General features: G+C 38.8%; 1 protein-coding gene across 1 annotated transcript in view; it reads right to left on the bottom strand.

Moving 5' to 3' along the window:
* Window positions 1-25298, bottom strand: part of KIF6 (kinesin family member 6) — a 387265-nt gene that overhangs the window by 285537 nt on the left and 76430 nt on the right. The window contains exons 4-5 of the mRNA XM_073810765.1: window positions 22849-22996; window positions 18132-18241 (exon numbers count right to left, since the gene is read on the bottom strand). Coding sequence (XP_073666866.1) covers window positions 18132-18241; window positions 22849-22996 — 258 coding nt within the window. The remainder of the gene's footprint in view (window positions 1-18131; window positions 18242-22848; window positions 22997-25298) is intronic.

The raw sequence follows: 25298 nt of genomic DNA, 5'->3' as shown, positions 1-25298 counted from the left end.
TAATTTTCTTATGTATATTTTGCAGATTTGTGGTAGAATTATAAATGTATACATGTTATTATATCCTTTAATATTAATGATGCTATCTTCCTTTTACTATTTTCGGATACAGGTGCAGGGAAGGAAATGGGGGATATACATGGATTTTTCCCCCAAATAACTAATTGTGGCTCACAGTGCAGGTTGCCTATATGGGATCTGATGTCCCTTTCTCCCTATTAGGCTCTGATTTTGTTCAGGGAGTTATTTTAAAATACTAGAATTTCCCTGACTCCCTTGCAACTACAGTGGCCATGTGACATAATTCTGATCAGTCATAAGTTAGTGAAAATCAATAGGTAGAGCTTCAGGGAAGACTGTTAAAGGGGCAGCCTCAGGCAGCACATGACTTTTGCCTTTTTCCTTCCAGGAATGTGGATGTGATGTGGAACACAATGCAGGCATTTTGCAGAGGAACGAAGCCACCTGCTGAGAATGCAGCCCTGGCTGCGATCTCCAGAATTATTACCGTGTCCGGTGGTTGGGGGGGAAGGAACGGACTATTTGATTAAGCCGCTGTAAACTGAACTGCTGTTACCCGCAGTTGGCAGTTAATTCACTAACAAAAATGTTCAATATCATTGACTGAATAAGTCTTCCCTCTATCTACATTAAATAATAACATGTTTATAGGATCTGATTCTGGTTTATCTGTTTAATTTTGAAGGAGTATAACGTGATTTCATTATTAGAGTTTTTACCGAATTTCAGTATATGGTGTCACCAGTACTCCCTCATTTCTCTATTTTTCAAACACTTCTTTGCTCTTCTTGGTTGTTTATCCTTTCAGATAAACTCTGGAATTCTATCTATTTTCTAAAGCCTTTCAGGTTTTGCTTGGAATTTCATTGAACTTCTACATCAATACGGGAAGAACTGACCTCTTTAAAGTGTTCACATTTCTCATTCCTAATAGCTCTCCATTTACCTTCAAGCCTTCTTTTATTTATCACTCCAAACTGTACTATTGTCCTCACAAAGTCTCTGAACATTTCCTGAGTACTTCGCCTTTTTTCGCTATCAAAAAAGAGATCTATTTTGCCATTATTTCTTCCACCTGGGTTATTCCTAGGGCTTGCTTCTTCAATTGAGTTAGATATGTACTGGAAGACAATAGGTGGTCAGCCAGCCTGAAGAGCATCAGTCTGACCTCTGGTTCATAATCACCAGCTTTCATTTTGTAAAATGTCTCCGACTATCCTAGAACTCAATCTGAAAACACAAGGTCCAGTGTAATTGGCTAAACTGCCACGGATACGTGGGCTAACTGCTATGGAAGTTTCAGAGCAGGGAGATTAATATGCTACCTGTGACCCTTATCACCTGGTCCAGATGATCACTCTAGCCACATGACGGAACCTCTTCCCCTCACTCACTGAGATTTCATTCTCAAGGCTCTTCCCCACATACACCCTCTCTACCATGACTCAGCACTCCTCCTGCCTTGGCAGCACTGCCAGCTTGTGGCTCAGTCAGAACTCTGGTCTTGGCATATGCCAGTAAAATCAGGAAGTCACTGAGGGTCATGGGAGCAAAGACACTGGTGTGAAGGGGCTGAAGTGAGCTGTGACAGAAAATTATTGGCTGATATGGGCTCCGTTCATGAGACTACCGCAGCTCTAAATGATTTGCCTGCCTTTTTTGCATTTTCAGACATTATTAGCTGGACACTTTAGAAGTTGTGTTTTATGGAAGTCTCCTGAGGCGTTTCATATGCACGTTACATTTTCCAACTAATTGGTTAGTAAAATGAAGAATACAGTTTAAATTCTTTATAATGCCCCAAAAGAGCTCACCGAAATGCTTGTAGCATAGTGAATACTTCATACATATGATGTTGACACTCTCATAAGGTTGTACTGCTTTTTTTCTCTATTGCTTGAGCTGTAAGAGTTACAGGTGTTTCCAAACCCTGAGTATTCTTCTTAAGGACAGAATAAAGTGACCTGGCAAGCCTAAGTTATGCAAAACCCTTTTAGGTAATCTTATGGTTTTACTTTCGATGCTCAAAATTCGGAACAGATTTCAAGAAAACATGGTGTAGTATCAGCATAAATCAAATAATTCATACAGCAATTACAGGGACTGGACAATAAGTTAAAAAACATCCCCCGATCCACATCAATACATAATTTTAAAAGTGCATTTCGCCTCTTAATCTCAGGAAAAGAAATTGTATGCAGTTGTTTATATACAAAGCACGAGGAAAATGTAATAGACTGAGGTGACAATGTTTTTCATGTCATTAATGAATCTCATGTGACTAAAACCCCTGAAATCACAGATATATTTTTACATTCCAGATATATGAAGGAAAATACTGCAGCTGTTTCTCCCATCCTTTTAGTCGTCACATATTAGGCAATGGATGGTGAAAGCTAACACCTCTGTATGAACTGAATGTCTGTGCCCCCTACACCACCACCTGCCCCACAGAAGATTCATATGTCGAAGCCTAATCCCCAATGTGATGGTATTCGGAGATGAATCTTTGAGAAGCAAAGGTTCTCTCTCTCTCTCTCTCTCTCTCTCTCTCTTTCCACCATGAGAGAACACAGAGAGAAGACAGCCATCCTGCAAGCTAGGAAGAAAGCTTTCATCGGGCATCAAATCTGCCAGCACCTTAATCTTGGGCTTCCCAGACTCCAAAACTGGTAAATAAGCATCTGCTGTTTAAGCCACCCAGGCTATGGTATCTTGTTATGGTAGCCACACTGACTAAGACAGCCTCCTACCTAAGACATTTCTGATATTGAGAATGATCTCTTTTCAATTGGCCATTCAGAGTAGAGGAAACAGCTTTCCCCTTGTTATTATTCTAGTGGGACAGGCTTTGGGTAGAAGTGTGTCACTTTCAGGCTGGAGAAGTTCTCTTTTCCTCTACCATGGTCATTTGCGATGTTCTATGTTTTCCAAGAACATAGTCCCTGGCCAATTCGTCACACAGGGTATGACTGACCATCGCTGGTCACTGGTCACTTGTTCAGATAATCCTGCAGGACAGCACCCCCAGCTTCTCGAGAGGTTGCTTCCCAGCTGTGTCAGTAACTGACTCAGTTGAAGAAAAGGCTGGAGTTTAGTTTTAACTTTGAGATCTGTGCTTACAGGCCCAGAAATCTCAAATGCTAACTGGGGCCAGAAAAATGACACAAATGAAAAGTGTAATGCAGTAGGTAGGTATCAGAATCGAAGGATGCATGTTTCATCTAAAGGCAGTAACTTCAAAAATTTTAAACATAAAATGTGTAGGCCAAACAAAACATATTTGGTGCTGATACAAGGGGTGTCCAGAGCATAAGTGGAAGGACTGGCTTTCAAAAGGACAGAGTTTCCTGAGATGAGAGGAACACAGGTGATAGGGAAAAAGGGAGGAAGGCAGGAAGTTGAGAGAATTCATGTCTGACAACTTCCATATTCTCTGAGGTAAGGATACAATCGGCATCGGAGAGAACTGGGACAGGTAGCTCTCGACGACAGAGACATACGTTTGACATAATTATTGTGAGGCGTGAGAGAAAAAGTTCTGGGAACATGAAGATATTGCTTAGCAGGCTGAGGGCCCAGGTGAGGTTGGAGACTATAATGTGGCAGAGTTTTCCTCTAGTCTTCTCTGAACCCCAGGTTGAAATCTGTGTCCTCAGAGAACCCAAGGCATCTTGTCACTTACTATGTAAGATGAAAATGATCAGTATATGAGTCTGTTCTACTAGATGAGAGCCCTTTGAGGTCAGGAACAGATACTCTCAGCCTTGCAGAGTGTCTGACACACAACAGACAGAGCTGCACTGGACTCAAAGCTTTGGCTCACACAAGAGGCTCCCAGGGCCTGAAGAAGCCCAGAAACCACAGTCGGCTCAGAGCTCAGATGGAAAACCAGGATAAAAACGGATCCTCCTGGCAAGAGCACCATCACCCCCAGCTCTAATGTTTGACTGACTGAGGTTGATATCCTATCTCTTAGCAGACACAGAATTTGGGGGAAATATCACACAATCTATGTGAACCTTAGTTTAGTCATCTATAAAACATGTATTATGAAGTAATAGGGAAGAAGCTTTTGTATTCTACTACAAGTTAATCACTAAAGGGATGTTGCCTATAAGCTTAAAGTATGCATAATGGCCCATCTCCGGGAACCCTGCTTCCCAGGTAATGAGCATTAAGCTAAAATACCTTTGTTTAGCTCACAGGAAACATCCTGACCAGACCCCCCCATGAATGACTGCAGGGAGGAATAAATTAACGCATCTCCTCCGGAGGCTGATGGGAATCAGGAAGTGTTGGACTTTACTCCCTCCCCTTTTAGTATAAAAGGAGCCTGAACTCTAACTCAGGCAGGATGGTTCTTTGGGGCATGAGCCCACTATCTTCTCGGTTTGCCGGCTTTCCGAAGAAAGTCATCATTCCTCGCCCCAATAACTCGTCTCGCAATTATTGGCGAGCAGTACGAGCTTAGACTCTGTAACAATGATACCCACTTCCTTAAATGAGAGGTTTTCCCTGGTACCTCTAAAAAAAACTTTCCCCAGGTGGATGAGTGAAGGGATTAAGGCAGACCATCTGTGTTAGAAGCACCTGGGATGCTTATTCAAACATAATTGAACCTTCTGGAGGTGGAGGCCAGGAATCTGCATTTTTAACAGTCATTCCAGGTGCTTCTTACACGTAGTTAAATTTAGAGCCACAGGATTATAACATCTTCCAATTTTGCCCCTCCTTACTCCCACTGCCACGTGTATGGTCCTAATAACTTCCCATAATGCTCTGGGCTCACTCTGACCTCCATCCATCTCATTCCTGTCCGGTACACTACTGACTGATCTTTCTTCCTGAAAGGTAGTTCCAGTCATGCTGTGCCCTGGAATAAAAATCTCCAACGGCTAGATCTTGTCTGCCAAATCCTTGCTTTCATACCTGTCCAATCTTAATGTTCTCACCTGCTCCCTTACTGGGTTCCTGCTGAACAGATTTATTAACTGTCACAGAACAAGCTCTATGCTTTGCAACTTCCCTACCTTTGTTTCCACGTGAATGCCACACTTCGCTGCTCCAAGTCCTAGCCCTTCCCTCAAGGGCTATTTCACACACCATCTCCTCTATGAGTCCTTTTCTGTTTGCTTGACCTGATGTGATTTCTTTCTCCTTTAAGTCCTTGTCATTCTTTGCACCTCTCTTATGATTTTCATATTCCACTTTATGCTATTTTGTACTATTTTTATCCACTGTGCTATGAGTTCCAGGAAGGCAAAGACTATGTTAGTAAGCTCAGTGCCTAGCATAGTGTGTGGAACCAAGTTGGACCTCAATAAATGTTTGCTAAACACATGAGTGATTCCACATGACTAGGCTGTAAGCCAGGAAGGCAGACACTTCTGTAACTCCTGTGGCACTTAGCAGTGTTTTATATCCAGTAGGTATTAGAAATATGGTGAATTAAATTTAACATCTGTCAACTTTTTCTCCTTTGATGACAAATTATTTAAAAATCACAACACAGACAAGATTTCAATACTGAACACTAGACTTTACTGACTTTTTTTTTAACAGTAATAACCATGACTGTCTTTGGAACCTTAAATGGAATATGCATCCCTATTTAGGAATACTAAAATTATACTAAAGTAAGGTGACTATTTTCCCTATGGTTAAGGCCAGTAGTTATACTGTTTTACTTCATGAGACATACTTAGATTCTAACTATATTCCCTTTATAGCATATGACATAATGAGCTTTCAAAAGTAGAAGTTCTATTTTCATTTAAATTACTAAATGCAGAATAACTTTAACACACACGTGTGTATATGCGTATATATGTCTATAGATAAAAATATAGCCACTTACTGTTTTAAATTAAAATTATTTTTTGTGATAATTGTAGATTTACATGCAGCTGTAAGAAATAATGCAGAGAGATCCCATGTACCCATTACCCGGTTTTTCCCCATGGTAACATCTTGTAAAACGATATTAAAATATCACAACAAGGACATTGGCATTGATACAATCCACTGATTTAGTTCAGATGTCCCAGTTTTGCTTATGCTCACGTGTGTGTATGTGCTTTAGTTCTATGCATTTTGACAGCTGTGTGTATCCGCAGCCACAGTCGGGATACAGAAGAGTCCTTCCCTACAAGGATCCACCACTGGATTCATCTAACCATTCCTGCTTCCCTCCCTAGCTCCTGTCAACCACTAACCTGTGATCTACTTCTCTAATTCTGCCATTTAATGAATATTACAAAATTGAAATCAAAAAGCCTATTACCTTTGGGGATTGGCTTTTTACACTCAGCATAGTTCCCTGGAGATTCATCCAAGTTGTTAAGTGTATCAATAGTTCATTCCTTTTTGTAACTGCTGTTTTATTAAACTTAAAGATCCATAGTTTACATCAGGGTTCAGTCTGTGTTGTAAATTCTATGGGTTTTGACAAATGCATGAAGTTATGTGCCCACCATTACAGTATCATATATAATAGTTTCACTGCCCCCAAATCCTCTGTGCTTCACCTATTCATCCCTCTATCCCTGGAAACCCTCCTCAATCACTGGCGACCACTGATATTTTACTGTTTCAATAGTTCTGCCTTTTCCAGAATGTCATACAGTTGGAATTGTACAGTGTATAGATTTTTCATACTGGCTTTTGCACTTAGCAATATGCATTTAAGGTTCCTCCATGTCTTTCTGTGGTTTAATAGCTCACTTCTTTTTATTGCCAAATAATATTCCACTGCATGGATGTACCACAGTTTGTTTTCTATTTGCCTATTGAGGGATATATTGGTTGCTTTTGGTTTTTTGGCAATTATGAATAAGGCTGGTATATCCATTTGTGGGTAGGTTTTTGTGCTGTTATAAATTTTCAGCTCAGTTAAATACCTAGGAGTATGACTGCTAGATGATATGGTAAGACTATACTTAATTTTGTTAGAAATTGGAAACTGTCTTCCAAAGTGGCTGTACCATTTTGCATTCCCACCAGCAATGAATGAGAGTTCCAGTCGTTCTGCCTTCTTGTTAGCATTTGGTATTGCCAGTTTAAAATTTTTAAAAGGTGTGTAGTGGTATCTTCTGTTTTAACTACAATTCTTTAACGACAGAAGATGTTGAGCATCTTTCATATAATTATTTATCATCTACATATCTTCTTCAGTGAGGTGTCTCTTCAGATCTTTTTCTCATTTCTTAATTGAGTTGTTTTCTTATTGTTGAGTTTTAAGAGTTCTTTGAATGTTTTGGATACAAGTCCTTTATCAGATATGTGTTTGGAAATATTTTCTCTAAGTCTCTGGTTTGTCTTTTTAGTCTATTGACAGTGTCTTTCAGAGAGCAGATGTTTTGAATTTTAATGAATTCTACTTATGTATTTTTTCTTTCACAGATCATGCTTTGGTCTTGTATCTAAAAACTCATTGCCAAATGACTAGAGCGATAATTGCAAAAAGTGACTGACTTTAGCTTGGTGCCCTGACAGCATGTATACAAAGTCTACAAGTAGTCAATAGGCATATGCTTCTGCAAGGGCAGAGAGGTAGAACTCATTAGAATATAAGAGAAGAAGACACAGAAAAGGCAGAGTACATGTGAGAAAAACAAGAGCATCCATCATGTGATTTGGGGGAAGCTGTGTTGCTCAGTGGTAAGGAACCTGTTACTGAGGCTATTATTGTACAATATCAAAATGACCTTGAATTCCATTTTACATGGTTAAGCCAAGTTTAAGAATGTGGAAGGAATCAAATGTGTATATTGTCATTGCCCCTCAAATCGATGACTGCAGGAGAGGACCAAGGTCAACAGACATTTTGCCTACTGCTTTTGGATGGTATTCAGAGTGCTTGGGACATTCCAGCTCACAACAAATAACGCCAGTCAGCCTAACTCATAGGATTTCAGAGTTAGAGCTTGTCCCAGTTCAAAAGTGTGTGAAACCAGACTAACAGTGCGTACGCTTAATCCAATCCAGGTACAGCAAAAGTCACACCCCATTATAAAGAATTGCTTTCTACCTTAATGAAAGGCAAATCCTCTAAAACCCCCAGAAAACTAGCAGACTCAATACCAGTCAAATCCCATTATCCCCACACCAAAAGACTATGCAGCTCTTGAGTTGTTTTGGAATTTTATACTACTGAATATATATGAAGTAAACAGGCCATAGTCCTGGCATATGGGAATCTTTTTTCTTAATGAGAATCTTCTCATTTTTATTTTAATGAGGTTTGGTATCATGTAATTATAGTCTGAAATGTAAGATAAGAAAATCTTTCAAACCACTTTTGTATGCGTGTGTGTGTGTGTGTGTGTGTGTGTGTGTGTGTGTGTGGTAGTTCATTGAAAACATCTGTTTTGAAACTGAGGGCACTTCTGACTTGAGTCAGTGAACTCATTCTCCAACAAGAGGACAAAGCTACTAAAGAAGGAGTACTAGTTTAAGACAGAAAGCTGCCACCAGCTATAGAGACAATCTGACCAACACTGAGAACCACTACTAAATGCCAGGCACACTGGGAAGTGCAGAGACACAGAGTGAATTAAGGCTTTGTCCTTGCTCTCAAGAGGCCTAAGGTGCCCGATTCCAGATGGTGGAGGAGTGAGACGTGGAGATCTCCCCACAAATACATCAGAAATACATCTACATGTGGAACAACTCCTACAGAACACCTACTGAACGCTGGCAGAAGACCTCAGACTTCCAAAAAGGCAAGAAACTCCCCACGTACCTGGGTAGGGCAAAAGAAAAAAGAAAAAACAGAGACAAAAGAATAGGGATGGGACCTGCACCACTGGGAGGGAGCTGTGAAGGAGAAAAAGTTTCCACACACTTGGAAGCCCTTTCACTGGCGGAGACAGGGGTGGGCGGGGAGGGAAGCTTCGGAGCCACGGAGGAGAGCGCAGCAACAGGGGTGCAGAGGGCAAAGCGAAGAGATTCCCGCACAGAGGATTGGTGCCAACCAGCGCTCACCAGCCTGAGAGGCTTCTCTGCTCACCCGCCAGGGCTGGTGGGGGCTGAGAGCTGAGGTTCCGGCTCCGGAGCTTGGACCCCAGGGAGAGGACTGTGGTTGGCTGTGTGAATACAGCCTAAAGGGGGCTAGTGCATCACAGCTAGCCGGGAGGGAGTCTGGGAAAAAGTCTGGAACTGTCTAAGAGGCAAGAGACCATTGTTCCAGGATGCGCGAGGAGAGGGAATTCAGAGCACTGCCTAAACGATCTCCAGAAGACAGGCGCAAGCCGTGGCTATCAGCGCGGATCCCAGAGACGGGCATGAAATGCTAAGGCTGCTGCTGCAGCCACCAAGAAGCCTGTGTGCGAGCACAGATCACTATCCACACCTCCCCTCCCGGGAGCCTGTGCAGCCCACCACTGCCAGGGTCCCATGATCCAGGGACAACTTCCCCAGGAGAACACACGGCATACCTCAGGCTGGTGCAACGTCACGCTGGCCTCTGCTGCCACAGGCTTGCCCCGCATTCCATACCCCTCCCTCCCCCCAGCCTGAGTGAGCCAGAGCCTCCTTATCAGCTGCTCCTTTAACCCCATCCTGTCTGAGCAAAGAACAGATGCCCTCAGACAACCTACATGCAGAGGCGGGGCCAAATCCAAAGCTGAACCCCAGGAACTATTCAAACAAAGAAGAGAAAGGGAAATTTCTCCCAGCAGCCTCAGGAGCAGCGGATTAAATCTCCACAATCAACTTGATGTACCCTGCATCTGTGCAATACCTGAATAGACAATGAATCATCCCAAAATTGAGGCTGTGGACTTTAGGAACAACGATATAGATATATATTTTTCCCTTTTCTCTTTTTGTGAGTGTGTGTGTGTATGCTTCTTTGGTGATTTTGTCTGTGTATCTTTGCTTTTACCATTTGTCCTAGGGTTCTGTCTGTCCATTTTATTTATTTATTTTTAGTATAGTTTTTAGCATTTGTTATCATTGGTGGATTTATTTTTTGGTTTGGTTGCTCTCTTCTTTCTTTTTTTATTACTTTTTAAGTTTTTTATTTTTAATAATTACTGTTTATTTTAATAACTTTATGTTATTTTACTTTCTTTCTTTTTTTCTCCCTTTTCTTTTGAGCCGTGTGGCTGACAGGGTCTTGGTGCTCTGGCCAGACGTCAGGCCTCTGCTTCTGAGGTGGGAGAGCCAAGTTCGGGACATTGGTCCACCACAGACCTCCTGGCTCCATGTAATATCAAACAGCAAAAGCTCTCCTAGAGAGCTCCATCTCAACGTTAAGACGCAGCTCCACTCAATGACCAGCAAGCTACAGTGCTGGACACCCCATGCCAAACAACTAGCAAGACAGGAACACAACCCCACCCATTAGCAGAGAGGCTGTCTAAAATCATAATAAGGTCATAGACACCCCAAAACACACCACTGGACGTGGTCCTGCCCACCAGAAAGACAAGATCCAGCCTCATCCTCCAGAACACAGGCACTAGTCCCCTCCACCAGGAAGACTACACAACCCACTGAACCAACCTTACCCACTGGGGGCAGACACCAAAAACAATGGGAATTACGGAACTGCAGTCTGTGAAAAGGAGACCCGAAACACAATAAGCTAAGACAAATGAGAAGACAGAGAAACACACAGCAGATGAAGGAGCAAGGTAAAAACCCACCAGACCAAACAAATGAAGAGGAAATAGTCCACCTGAAAAAGAATTCAGAGTAATGATAGTAAAGTTGTTCCAAATCTGGGAAATAGAATGGAGAAAATACAAGAAATGTTTAACAAGGACCTAGAAGAACTAAAGAGCAAACAAACAATGATGAACAACACAATAAATGAAATTTAAAATTCTCTAGAAGCAATCAATAGCAGAATAACTGAGGCTGAGAACGGATGAGTGACCTGGAAGATAAAATAGTGGAAATAACTACTGCAGAGCAGAATAAAGAAAAAGAATGAAAAGAATTGAGGACAGTCTCAGAGACCTCTGGGACAAACACTAAATGCACCAACATTTGAATTATAGGGGTCCCAGAAGAAGAAGAGAAATAGAAAGGGACTGAGAAAGTATTTGAAAAGATTATAGTTGACAACTTCCCTAATATAGGAAAGGAAATAGTTAATCAAGTCCAAGAAGCACAGAGAGTCCCATACAAGAAAAATCCAAGGAGAAACACACCAAAACACATATTAATCAAACTATCAAAAATTAAATACAAAGAAAAAATATTAAAAGCAGCAAGGGAAAAACAACAAATAACATACAGGGAATCCCCATAAGGTTAACAGCTAATCTTTCAGCAAAAACTCTGCAAGCCAGAAGGGACTGGCAGGACATATTTAAAGTGATGAAAGGGAAAAACCTACAATCAAGATTACTCTACCCAGCAAGGATCTCATTCTGATTTGACAGAGAAATTAAAACAGACAAGCAAAAGCTAAGAGAATTCAGCACCACCAAACCAGCTTTACAAGGTATGCTAAAGGAATTTCTCTAGGCAGGAAACACAAGAGAAGGAAAAGAGAAGGAAAAGAACTACAATAAAAAACCCAAAACAATTAAGAAAATGGTAATAGGAACATACATATCGATAATTACCTTATGTGTAAATGGATTAAATGCTCCAACAAAAAGACACAGACTGGCTGAATGGATACAAAAACAAGACCTGCATATATGCTGTCTACAAGAGACCTACTTCAGACCTAGGGACACATACAGACTGGAAGAGAGAGTATGGAAAAAGATATTCCATGCAAATGGAAACCAAAAGAAAGCTGGAGTAGCAATTCTTATATCAGACAAAATAGACTTTAAAATAAAGACTATTACAAGAGAAACAAGGACACTACATAATGATCAAAGGATCAATCCAAGAAGAAGATATAACAATTGTAAATATTTATGCACCCAACATAGGAGCACCTCCATACATAAGGCAAACAGCACCTCAATACATATGCTAACAGTCATAAAAGGAGAAGTCTACAGTAACACAATCATAGTAGGGGACTTTAATACCCTAATTTCACCAATGGACAGACCATCCAAACAGAAAATATATAAAGAAACACAAACTTTTAAATGATACATTAAACAAGATGGACTTAATTGATATTTATAGGACATTACATCCAAAAACAACAGAATACACTTGCTTCTCAACTGCTCATGGAACATTCTCCAGGATAGATCATACCTTGGGTCACAAATCAAGCCTTGGTAAATTTAAGAAAATTGAAATCGTATCAAGATTCTTTTCTAACCACAATGCTATGAGACTAGATATCAGTTACAGGAAAAAATCTGTAAAAAATACAAACACATGGAGGCTAAACGATACACTACTTAATAACCAAGAGATCACTGAAGAGATCAAAGAGGAAATAAAAAAATACCTAGAAACAAATGACAATGAAAACACGATGACCAAAATCCTATGGGATGCAGCAAAAGCAGTTCTAAGAGGGAAGTTTATAGCAATACAATCCTACCTCAAGAAACAAGAAACATCTCAAATAAACAACCTAACCTTACACCTAAAGCAATTAGAGAAAGAAGAACAAAAAAAACCCAAAGTTAGCAGAAGGAAAGAAATCATAAAGATCAGATGAGAAATAAATGAAAAAGAAATGAAGGGAACAACAGCAAAGATCAATAAAACTAAAAGATGGTTCTTTGAGAAGATAAACAAAATTGATAAACCATTCGCCAGACTCATCAAGTAAAAAAGAGAGAAGACTCAAATCAATAGAATTAAAAATGAAAAAGGAGAAGTAACAACTGACACTGCATACAAAGGATCATGAAAGATTACTACAAGCAACTATATGACAATAAAATGGACAACCTGTAAGAAACGGACACATTCTTAGAAAAGTACAACCTTCCAAGACTAAATCAGAAAGAAATAGAAAATATAAACAGACCAATCACAAGCACTGAAATTGAAAGTGTGATTAAAACTTTTCCAACAAACAAAAGCCCAGGACCAGATGGCTTCACAGGCAAATTCTATCAAACATTTAAAGAAGAGCTAACACCTATCCTTCTCAAACTCTTCCAAAATATAGCAGAGGGAGGAACACTCCCAAACTCATTCTACGAGGCCACCATCACCCTGATACCAAAACCAGACAAAGATGTCACAAAGACTACAGGCCAATGTCACAGATGGACATAGATGCAAAAACCCTCAACAAAAACCTAGCAAAGAGAATCCAACAGCACATTAAAAGGATCACACACCATGATCAACTGGGGTTTATCCAAGGAATGTAAGCATTCCCCAAAATACGCAAATCAATGTGATACACCATATTAACAAATCGAAGGAGAAAAACCACATGATCATCTCAACAGATGAAGAAAAAGCTTTTGACAAAATTCAACACCCATTTATGATAAAAACCCTTCAGAAAGTAGGCATAGAGGGAACTTACCTCAACATAATAAACGCCATATATGACAAACCCAGTCAACATTGTTCTCAATGGTGAAAAGGGAAAACATTTCCGCTGAGATCAGGAACAAGACAAGGTTGCCCTTGTCTCACCACTCTTATTCAACATAGTTTTGGAAGTTTTAGCCATAGCAATGAGAGAAGAAAAAGAAATAAAAGGAGTCCAAATCAGAAAAGAAGAAGTAAAGCTGTCACTGTTTGCAGATGACATGATAGTATAAATAGAGAATCCTAAAGATGCTACCAGAAAACTACTAGAGCTAATCAATGAATCTCGTAAAGTAGCAGGATACAAAATCAATGCACAGAAATCTCTTGCATTCCTATATACTAATGATGAAAAATCTGAAAGAGAAATTAAGGAAACACTCCCATTTACCATTGCAACAAAAAGAATAAAATACCTAGGAATAAACCTACCTAAGGAGACAAAAGACCTGTATGCAGAAAACTATAAGACACTGATGAAAGAAATTAAAGATGATCCAAACAGATGGAGAGATATACCATGAATGTGGATTGGAAGAATCAATATTGTGAAAATGACTATACTACCCAAAGTAATCTACAGATTCAATGCAGTCCCTATCAAACTACCAATTGCATTTTTAACAGAACTAGAATAAAAAATTTCACAATTTGTATGGAAACACAAAAGACACCCAATAGCCAAAGCAATCTTGAGAAAGAAAAACAGAGCTGGAGGAATCTGGCTCCCAGACCTCAGACAATACTACAAAGCTACAGTAATCAAGACAGTACGGTACTGGCACAAAAACAGAAATATAGATCAATGGAACAGGATAAACTCATGCACATATGATCACCTTATCTTTGATAAAGGAGGCAAGAATATACAATGGAGAAAAGACACCCTCTTCAATAAGTAGTGTAGGGAAAACCAGACAGCTACATGTAAAAGAATGAAATTAGAACACCTCCTAACACCATACACAAAAATAAACTCAAAATGGATTAGAGACCTAAATGTAAGACTGGACACTGTAAAACTCTTAGAGGAAAACATAGGAAGAACACTCTATGACACTCTAAGAACACTCAAAATGAATTAAAGACCTAAATGTAATGGCAGACACTATAAAACACTTAGAGGAAAACATAGGCAGAACACTCTATGACATAAATCACAAGAAGATCCTTTCTGACCCACCTCCTAGAGAAATGGAAATAAAAACAAAAATTAACAAATGGGACCATAAATAAGATGAAAAGACAGCTCTCAGAATGGGAGAAAGTATTTGCAAATGAAGCCACTGACAAAGAATTAATTTCCAAAATTTATAAGCAGCTCATGCAGTTCAATATCAAAAAAACAACCCAAGCCCCAAATGGGCAGAAGACCTAAATAGACATTTCTCCAAAGAAGATATAGAGAGACTGCCAACAAACCAATGAAAGGATGCTCAACATCACTAATCATTAGCATAATGCAAATCAAAACTACAATGAGGTATCACTTCACACCAGTCAGAATGGCCATCATCCAAAAATCTACAAACAATAAATGCTGGAGAGGGTGTGGAGAAAAGGGAACCCTCTTGCACTGTTGGTGAGAATGTAAATTGATACAGCCACTATGGAGAACAGTATGGAAGTTCCTTAAAAAACTAAAAATAGAACTACCATATGAGCCAGCAATCCCATTACTGGGCATATACCCTGAGAAAACCATAATTCAAAAAGAGTCATGTACCACAATGTTCATTGCAGCTCTATTTACAATAGCCAGGATATGGAAGCAACCTAAGTGTCCACTGACAGATGAATGGATAAAGAAGATGTGGCACATATATACAATGGAATATTACTCAGCCATAAAAAGAAACGAAATTGAGTTATTTGTAGTGAGGAGAATGGCCCTAGAGTCTGTCATACAGAGTGAAGTATGTCAGAAAGAGAAAAACAAATACCGTATGCTAACACATATATATGGAATTAAAAAAAGAAAAAAGGTAATGATGAACCTAGGGGCAGGACAGGAATAAAGATGCAGATGTAGAGAATGGACTTGAGGATACGGGGAGGGGGAAGGGTAAGCTGGGACGAAGTGAGAGAGTAGCATGGACATATATACACTGCCAAATGTAAAACAGCTACTGGGAAGCAGCTGAATAGCACAGGGAGATCAACTTGGTGCTTTGTGACCACCTCGAGGGGTGGGATAGAGAGGGTGGGAGGGAGATGCAAGAGGGAGGAGATATGGGGATCTATGTATACATATAACTGATTCACTTTGTTATACAGCAGAAACTAACACACAATTGTAAAGCAATTATACTCCAATAAAGATGTTAAAAAAAAAAAGTGGCTTAAGGCTATCTCTAGCAGGACAATAGAAAATATCTAGATCACTTCTTATTCTTTTGTGAAGGGGAGAAGAGCCACCAAATAAATCCTATCTTATGAGGTCACTAATCTTTGAACTCTAGACATTGGAGGTTGGATGGTTGTTAAATATTATATAATTCAATGTCCACATTTTACATACAAAAAGAAACCCAGAAAAGTGAAAAAAAAATTAAGATTGCAGGTTGGGGCTAGAACCCAAATTTCCTGACTTCTAATCAAGTGCTCTTTTCTCTATATCACACTACCTCTCTTAGAGGTCAAAGGACTTTTCTCTTCCCATAGTTAGGCTGCACCTAATTATATCAATTAGACTCAGACTCACAGGGCTCATGTTGCTCTCCCTTTACACTCTCATCTTCAAAATGTCTCCTTCATAGTTTCAATTTAACAGATAATATCTAAAAATTTTAAGGACTTACTTGGGCATAGGTGGAAGAGAGACTACCAATGCAATTAAGGCATACTTCTTTCCTCTGAGCAATGTATATAAATGTAAACATCTGGTGCAGTATTCTCAGAGACCCAAGTTATATATGTGAAACGCATCACCACCACCCACTCAAGTTTTCTAATGGAAATCTCCCTTTTAGGTCAATTACTCCTTAATTCTCTAGGTCCTGTGGTAAAATCTTGAAGCTATTTTTGCTATTCTGGCATGAGAGTGAGAGTATTTTGCTTTTAATCCTTGTTCTACCATTAACCAATTAGTTTTGAAACCCTGGGCAAGTCCTACCTCTCTGAGCTTCATCTCCTCAGTCAGTAAAATGACTAGAGCACCAACTTGCTGTGATTCACCTTCTTTGCAAAACTAATCAAGTCCAAGGTGCTAGGCATAATCTGTCTTTCAGTCTTTCTTTTTCTCCTTTTCTCTCTTTCTCCCTCTCTCTCTTCCTTCCTTCCTTCCCTGCTTTCTTTCTATTTATTTATTGCGTATCTCTCAGATTTCTCTCTCCTCCATGTTCATCATAGCCAAGCCCTTCTTTTTTGGATTATTACTAAACAAGTTATCAAGCTCTTCCGTGTAGATATGACTTGTTAAAAACGATTTTAAACAAGAGTTAGCCTAGAGGTATACAGGTTAGACTGGAGGCTAGAAAACTAATTAAGAAGCCTATTAGAATAAAGACCAATCTCACACCAAAAGCGTGTCATTCAAATCCCTCAAAAGCTGGCTTCCGTTGGCCTTCCTGCTTTTACTTCACATGACTCCTCAACACATGGCCTTTATGTATTTAATGCTGCTGTTTCTATCCTTCCTACGGGGAAAGTGCTTCCTTTTCCTGAAGTTATTTCCAATAGCTTCTTTAAAATCAATTTCTTCCATGGAGTCAGTAATCTTTCCTTTCTCTTAACTTTTATACACATATTAACAGTGCCAACAATAATCCCCTTTTCTAACTCCCTCTAGTAAATATTGTTAGCATAAAAAAAGATGAGATGTAAAAACTCTTAACATTAACAGAAGAATGTATATAAAGGTTATATAACCTATTTGCTTTATTATCTCTTCTTGTTTCCTTTGCAAATTAAAATAAGCAAATGGTTGTTGACCTTTTTGGTAGAGGATTAATATATACTTTAAACTGCTTTAGAATATGTAATAAGAAAAATATTACAATGCATTTTCTTGGCTCTACCAACATTCTGAAGATGTCTGGACAAAAGTATATGAATTGTTACTAATTAATATATGTATAATTTAGGCAAATATTCAAACAAGCAGTGAGTAATGTTATATAAATGCTTGCAGAGTAACTTATTCCATTAAGAGATAAGCTCTGAAGACTCTATTTACATTTCAGTTATGAAACAGTCAGTGCCAATCTGACCAAATGCGTGTCAATGTTAGTCAATAACAGCAGAGAAGCATTTGGGGAAAAAAAGTTTTATTTTCTCTCTTTCAGATTCTCTTATTGCTAATTTGGATACCTTCTTCAGAGAAAGGCCACAACTAGAGGAGTAAAAGGGTTTAATGTGGCAAGAGCAAAGTAGTACTGTCACATCCCATCAATCCTCTCAGCGCCCACTCTCCGAGAATATTCACTGCATTCGTTCGTGCCGACTCCAAAAAAGATTGTCTCAAGAAATGAATTTCAAGCAGTTTTGGGTCCCATCACTACTGTCTATTTGTTGTAACTGAAAAAAAATATCCACTATATTGCAAAAAGATTCTGTTATCCAGTATTTGTTAATTATGATTGAGACCAGAAACATACAAAGTTTCAAAGAAAACAAATGAAGGGAACATCTGAAAGTAATTTTCCCCCATTCTTTGTTGTTCTGCTACTCACGGCAAATCTTCCAAACTGGAGGCTTCATGTCTTGGATCCAATAGATCATAACCACATTCATTGTAGATTTCCAAATAGGAAATGTGCGTTGTATATATTTTGCTGCTGTCCTGATTGGGAAAGAGAAAGACATTATTAAATGGCTATAAATCACGATTCGGCTTAGAGAAAGATGAACACATTTATCACTAGTTTCCTCACAGTTTCCCTCCTTCACTCTCTCACTTTGTATGGTTTACATTTTCAGTTCGTGACACTTTCAAGTTGCCAGTTACCATATGTATGAGGCTTTTTTCCCCCAATAGCCAACACCCATGATTACAAGCAACTTCAGTCTGTTATTTTTTATTAGTTCCACATTATACATAAAAAGTCAATATACACTTAAAATGAGCCAACTTGGTTGCAGAACTGTATAACACACCATTTTTTACTTTCCAGACAGAAAAAAGAACAGAATACAGAATTCTTCAGTTTAAAAATTTCAGTAGCCAAAGAGTTACCATCTTCAATCATAATTCCTTTTTAACTTTTCTAATATTCAAATTTCCAATGACAGATAACAGACAATAAATAGATATGGAAAGTGAATTCCAGGGAACATAAATAGTTTAGATCAATCAGGTAACAGTAAGAGTGGACACTAACAGTTCACTACCTGCACCTTACCTGTTGGGTTAATTTTCCTTGCCCAAGTGGCAAATTAGGGATATTCAACTGTTGGTTAGGGAGAGGTATTTTCTGTGTGTCATTGCTGAAATGCAATAATATAGGCATCAATGTAATTAGGATAAAAGTCAAGGTGACTGGTCCTACTCTCAGTTCTGCCAACAGACAAAAAGGACCCACTCCCTCTGAGATGGAATAAAAAAGGGAATTTTTTCAGGTCTCGAGAAAATTCCAAGCTCACTTTTTCAATACCAAATATCAATAATAGCACTTCTTGTTTCCCCCAAAACACAAATGCTTCCATTTCTCTGAATATTAGAGTCTTGCTACTTATAAGAGGAGAATATATTTGTGTCTTCTGGCAAGAAGGTCGGCAGATTGTCAGAGTGGATATTCACAGAGAGGATTCTCATCTATATCCAGGACAATCCATCTGACAGGTGTTATTCAAAGAAGGAGAAGACCAAGTCACAGAGATGGGGGAGAGAACAGTGGCCTGCAAATCCAAAGCTGGAATGCTAGTCATACTAGCTCTGAGCCCCTACCAAGTCAGGCCTCTGTTTCCACACTCATTAAGGTGAAGAAACTGGATAACGACTCCCTCGGCATTCTTCAGATTAAAACGAATATGATTCTCTGGTCCTAAAATGTCTCAAACTATCCAAATAAAGATACTACCATTTCATAAAAATGAAATAATACATGCAAAACTAAGGCAGCTCTCAGCCAGCACAGGACTGTAGTGAAACACTCAAGCTACAGCTGAAATTCCATGTTTGGTGTTCTGTGAAGGTGACAGCATGGACTGAATCTTTACTAATCAAGTTTTTCCCAACCAAATGCCAGAAAGCCTGTTGATGTGGGTGACTCTGGCTGCTTATGCTGACAAACAGTCTATCAATTATATTGATAGAGCTATCAACAGTCTATCATGACTAAAGTAACCTCATTTAGTAATGGCATCGTATCAGCATAATTTTGGGGATTATAGCTTGAATTAGTGCAGGAATCAGAGACTACAAATACTAGACAGACTGAGTGGTCTTTAGTCTAATCCAGTGTTTCCTAAAATATTACTTAAAATACTTGTGGAAAAAAGTGTTCCATGATCAGCATACATACTGTCCATCTCTGAAAGATTCTCAGAGCAAGTTAAAGCCCATGGGGAATCACTCAGCAACATCCTGAGATCCTGTTTAAAACAACGTATTTCTAAAACTTATCTGAACATATGTGAAATATCCCATAGATTACCGTTTGAGATTTTAGCATACGTTTATGAGTTCCTCTTAGCATCAGACAAAACTGGGTTAGAACACTGGATCTGCCTTTATAACTGAGTGATCCTGCACCCTTAACCTCAGTTGTTTAATCACGAAATTGGGGATAATAACCTTTAGAATATGGCAGAACTGCTGTGACAGAGGAATAAGGTTCTGTATTTTAAATCCTACCAAAAATGTGTGGCCTGCTAATAGGCACCAATAAATCATTGCTGTTGCTGAGGTTATTATTATTGCTGTTATTATTATTATTATTTCTGAAAGCCTCCAAATAGAGAATTCAGTATGTGAATACAAAAGGAAAGGAAAAGAAAGGCAAAAAGAGCAGCCAACTTCTACGTTCATCAGCAGTGGAGAAACTCTCTTCTTTCAGAAACTAGAAGAAATAATAAAAAGTCAGGAAAATGGCAAGTCCATTGCCCAGAGATGATAGGGATAATGCCTTTGGCTCCTCTGGCTTCTGCATTTTCTGGGCTTTTGTTGGAATACACACTTAAAATTCACTGAGCTATGTGGCAGCTACCTTTCCTTATTACTCCTTTTTTACTCTTCAGGACTGCCAGACTGTAATGTAACACACATGTTTGCTGCAGACAGCCTTTTCTCTTGCCCCCAAACAAGTATGAACCTTACGATACTCAGAAATAATGAGCAGTGATTTCTAAAATAAATGGAATCAATTTTCTTCTTTTAAAATCTTTGCAAATGTGCTCCTATCACACTCACAGGCATTTTAGGACCCAGTATGCACTAGTTCTTAGTTTATCTTGAAATAAATACGTTGCATAAGTCAAATGTTTCCTTTAAGGATTCTGGAGAGCACCATGTGTCCTCTAAAGTAATCAACTGGGAGCATCTGAGTACCTGTCAGCATTTTTCCGCTAAACAATGAGGACAAACTTTATGAAGAACTTCAAAGTTGCCTCTGACTTGTTTCACCATAGCTCAGTCGGGTTATAACTAATGTGTTGTACCCCATTGTGTTAATCTGCTCGTCTACAAGGAGTTGTCCTGGCTATAAGCTGATCTGATGGGCTCTCTCCAAACCAAGAAGTTATTTAGAATCATTTGGAATGAAATGGGGTTTAGAGTAATGTCAATGACAAACAGATATAAAATAATGAACCCAACAGATGGTAGGTACTTGGGAGATATTTAGACTTTTAAAACTGTATTTTGGTAACCATAGACAAAATTTAAAAAGAGACAAATAGATTTCTATTAGGAAAGAATTTATTCTGTTTAACTTAATCAGGGGAATTAGCTTCATTTGTTCTGAGTTTCAAAGGATTCTTTGAAATTGTTCAGCAGTCATTTGGCCACGTGCATATATATATGGCTATTAATGGCAATAGTAATAACTATCATTTTTTGAGCATCTCCTATGTGCCAGGAACTGGACAATATCTTTAAATACAGTATATTCAACTCTCACAGCTACTCCACAAGCCTGAGGCATTAAGGAACTGCCCAAGGCCACATCCTGTAAGTAGTGCACTTAGAACCAGGTTGGCCTGCACCAACTTCAATGATTTTCCCAAGACAGCACGCTCCCACATTAGGCCACAGCAACAAAAACTATTAGAAATTATATTCCCAGTTGGCGAAATCTGGGAACAAAACAGAAGAGCTAATGTCAGAAATAAATGAGTAAATGAAAAGAAAGGATTTGGATCCAACATATACACTATACGCCATCCTTGCTTTTCCAAATTTTCTGGCATGCAGAGCTGGCATGTTTGTGCTAGTGAGTGATGAGCTGAACTAATGGGTAATTGCTACTTTATGGGTGGAAATTAGAATTATGCAGATCTCAGCAACTTCTCATCTTTGCAACTCAGAATACAAGCAGCATACAGTTGAGATATTTTGGAAAGACTGTTACACTGACCTAGTTAGGACATTTGTTATACAGAATTGCTACAACCAAAGAATTGTTGGAACTAGTAGGGACGCTGGAGATCCTCTAGTACAGTTTAGTCCCTACTTTCACAGAGGGCAGAACTGAAACCCAGAGAAGTTAAGTGACTCATTACATAGAGTTTGTTTAAATACAACCATTAAAATAAAGCCAGTCTGATACCCAGAGGCAGGGTATGTAGTGGTTAAAAAGCACAGAGTTTGGCATCACACAGACCTGGGATGGAAGCTCCAGATCAGCTACTTATGAGGATGCAGAGGAAAATAAATATATCCCAAGACTCAGTCTTCCCAACTATAAAATGGGGATAGAGGTACCTACATTGTTAGTTTTATTAAATCTTGATAAAGCAACAGGCATTTGGAACCACACAATAAATGATGCATATAATATAGATAGGAAACTCCCCTTTATAATAATATTAATTGCAATAGGATTTTTACTGTGGTAAATTCCTCTGGGCTTCCATTAAAAGTGTGAAAAAGTACAACCACATTATCCTATTCAGTGCTTTAGTAGCTAAAACAAAGGTCCATTTTAAAGGATATTCTTCAATTTAATGACAAATATAAAAGTTGGTAAAATGTGTTTTAACCTCCATGGGTGATTCAGAACAAACTCCCTTTGAGCCTTTGCTGTAGTAGCATCCCCTTTAATGAGAAGCACCTTCTGGATTTTCACCTCTTCAGCAAAATCCCAAACTTTCCTTAAATGTAAATGCCAGAGTTACTACACAATATTTCCTCATTTAGGTATAATATAACAAAATGTCACGATAAATTTTCCGCCCACAGTAAATTTTTGCTGAATATATCAAATATAAAATGAACTTAAAGCTTCATACCTTTTGTAATTGCTCAAAAATGTATGACAGTGTCCTTGGGATAATTCCTCTGTCACTGTAGCGCTCTGCCCCACCTGTGATGGTGAACGTCTTACCGCTGCCTGTTTGTCCATATGCAAAGATGGTACCATTGTAACCTGCCAGTACACTACATAAAGAAATAGCAAACTTTTAATATCAAAATGGATAATTGCATTTGTATTAAATGGCTAGTATTCTAAGAGCAACTTGATTCAACACTACTGAAAAGACATTTATAGAAATATCTATAAAAATATTTATGTATGTGACTATCTAGCTAGAAATTATTTTTTATCTAGGAGTCTCAGCACATTAATCCTTTTTTCTGAGAGAGGACCTATAACTCAAATGGGATCCAGTCATCTTAAATATTTTCTTTATTTCAAATTATTATTTTAGAATACAATTGACCCTTGAACAACAGGGGTTTGAACTGTGTGGGTCCACTCATAAGCAGATTTTCTTCACTAAATACATACTACAGTACTACATGATCCTCAGTTGGTTGAATCCCCAGATGCAAAACCATGGATACAGGGGGATGGCTGTAAAGTTATACTTGGATTTTCAACTGCGGGGAGGGTTGGTGCCCCACCCCCTGCATTGTTCAAGGGTCAAATGTAGTCTACCCTTTTATATTTACAAAAAAGTTGCAAAGATAGTACAGGGAGTTCACATATATCCCACAGCTAGTTTCCTCTATTGTTAATATCTTACACTAGTATTGTACATTTGTCACAATTAATGAACCAATTGAAACATTACAAACTCTATAAAAATCTCCTTACTTTTTAATCTAATGTCTCTTTTTTCCCAGGTTTACTGAGATATAATTGACATATAACATATATAAGATTAAGGTGTGCAATGTGATGATTTGACACATGTATATATTGTGAAATGATTACCACAGTAAGTTTAGTTAACACATCCATCAACATATCCATCACCTCAAATACTTGTGGAAAAAAATATACTTTGTGGTGATAACATTTAAGATTTACTCTCTTAACAACTTGTAAATACATAATACAGTACCGTTACCTATAGTCACTGTGCTGTACATTAGATGCCCAGAACTTACCCATCTTATAACTGGAAGTTTATACCCTTTGGCCAACATCTCCCCATTTCCTCTACCCCATAGTCCCAGGTAACCACCATTCTACTCTCTATTTATTTTCTCTTTTTAAAATTTTTATTTATTTATTTTTCATTTATTTTTGGCTGCATTAGGTCTTCGTTGCTGTGAGCAGGCTTCCTCTAGTTGTGGCAAGCGGGGGCTACTCTTTGTTGCAGTGCACAGGCTTCTCATTGCAGTGGCTTCTCTTGTTGCAGAGCATGGGCTCTAGATGCACAGGCTTCAGTAGTTGCAGCATGCGGGCTCAGTAGTTGCAGCACGTGGGCCCTAGAGCATGCGGGTTTCAGTAGTTGCGGCGCGTGGGTTCAGTAGTTGCGGTGCGTGGGCTTCAGTAGTTGTGGCACATGGGCTTAGTTGCTCTGCAGCATGTGGGGTCTTCCCAGACCAAGGATTGAACCCGTGTCCCCTGCATTGGCAGGCGGATTCTTAACCACTGCACCACCAGGGAAGTCCCATGTACTCTCTATTTCTATGAGGTTGTTTTTATAGATTCCATATATAAGTGAGAACATATAGTATTTGTCTTTCTCTGACTTATTTCACTTAGCACAGCGCTCTCAAGGTCTATCTATCTTGTCACAAAAGGCAGGATTTCCTATTTTAAAGCTGAATAATATTCCATTGTGAAAATACACCACATCTCTATCTATTCATCCATAGATAGACACAAGTTTTTCCATGCCTTGGCAATTGCCTTGGAAGTGCAGATTATCTCTTTGAGACAGTGATTGCATTTCCTTTGGATATATAGTTGACCTTTGAACAACTTGGGTTAGAACTGTGTGGATCCACTTTGACATAGATTTTCTTTTTCAATAAATACAACCAGCCCTCTGTATTCAAGGGTTTCATACCTGCAAATTCAACCAACTATTTATTGAAATTTCCATCCAGGGTTAGTTGAATCCACAGATTTGAAACCCATAGGATACAGAGAACCAAATATGGGACTTGAGTATTCATGGATTTTGGTAAATGCAAGGGGTCCTGGAATCAATCCCCCACAGATACTGAAGGTATACCCAGAAGTGGGACTGCCAAATCATATGGTAGTTCTGTTTTTAATTTTTTAAGGAAACTTAATACTGTTTTCCATGGTGGCTGAACCAACTTACATTTCCACTGACAGTGTACAAGGGTTCCCTTTTCTTCTCTTGAAATCAGGTAGTATGATGCCTCCAGCTTTGTTCTTCTTTCTCAGGATTGCTTCAGCTGCTCAAGTTCTTTTGTAGTTCCTTACAAATTTTAGGATTTATTTTCTATTTTTGTGAAAAATGCCATTGAAATT

Source organism: Tursiops truncatus, chromosome 10 (assembly GCF_011762595.2).
Source record: "Tursiops truncatus isolate mTurTru1 chromosome 10, mTurTru1.mat.Y, whole genome shotgun sequence".
Lineage (NCBI taxonomy): Eukaryota > Metazoa > Chordata > Mammalia > Artiodactyla > Delphinidae > Tursiops > Tursiops truncatus.
Note: the sequence above shows the minus strand (reverse complement) of the source record. Positions and strands in the feature narration are given on the sequence as shown.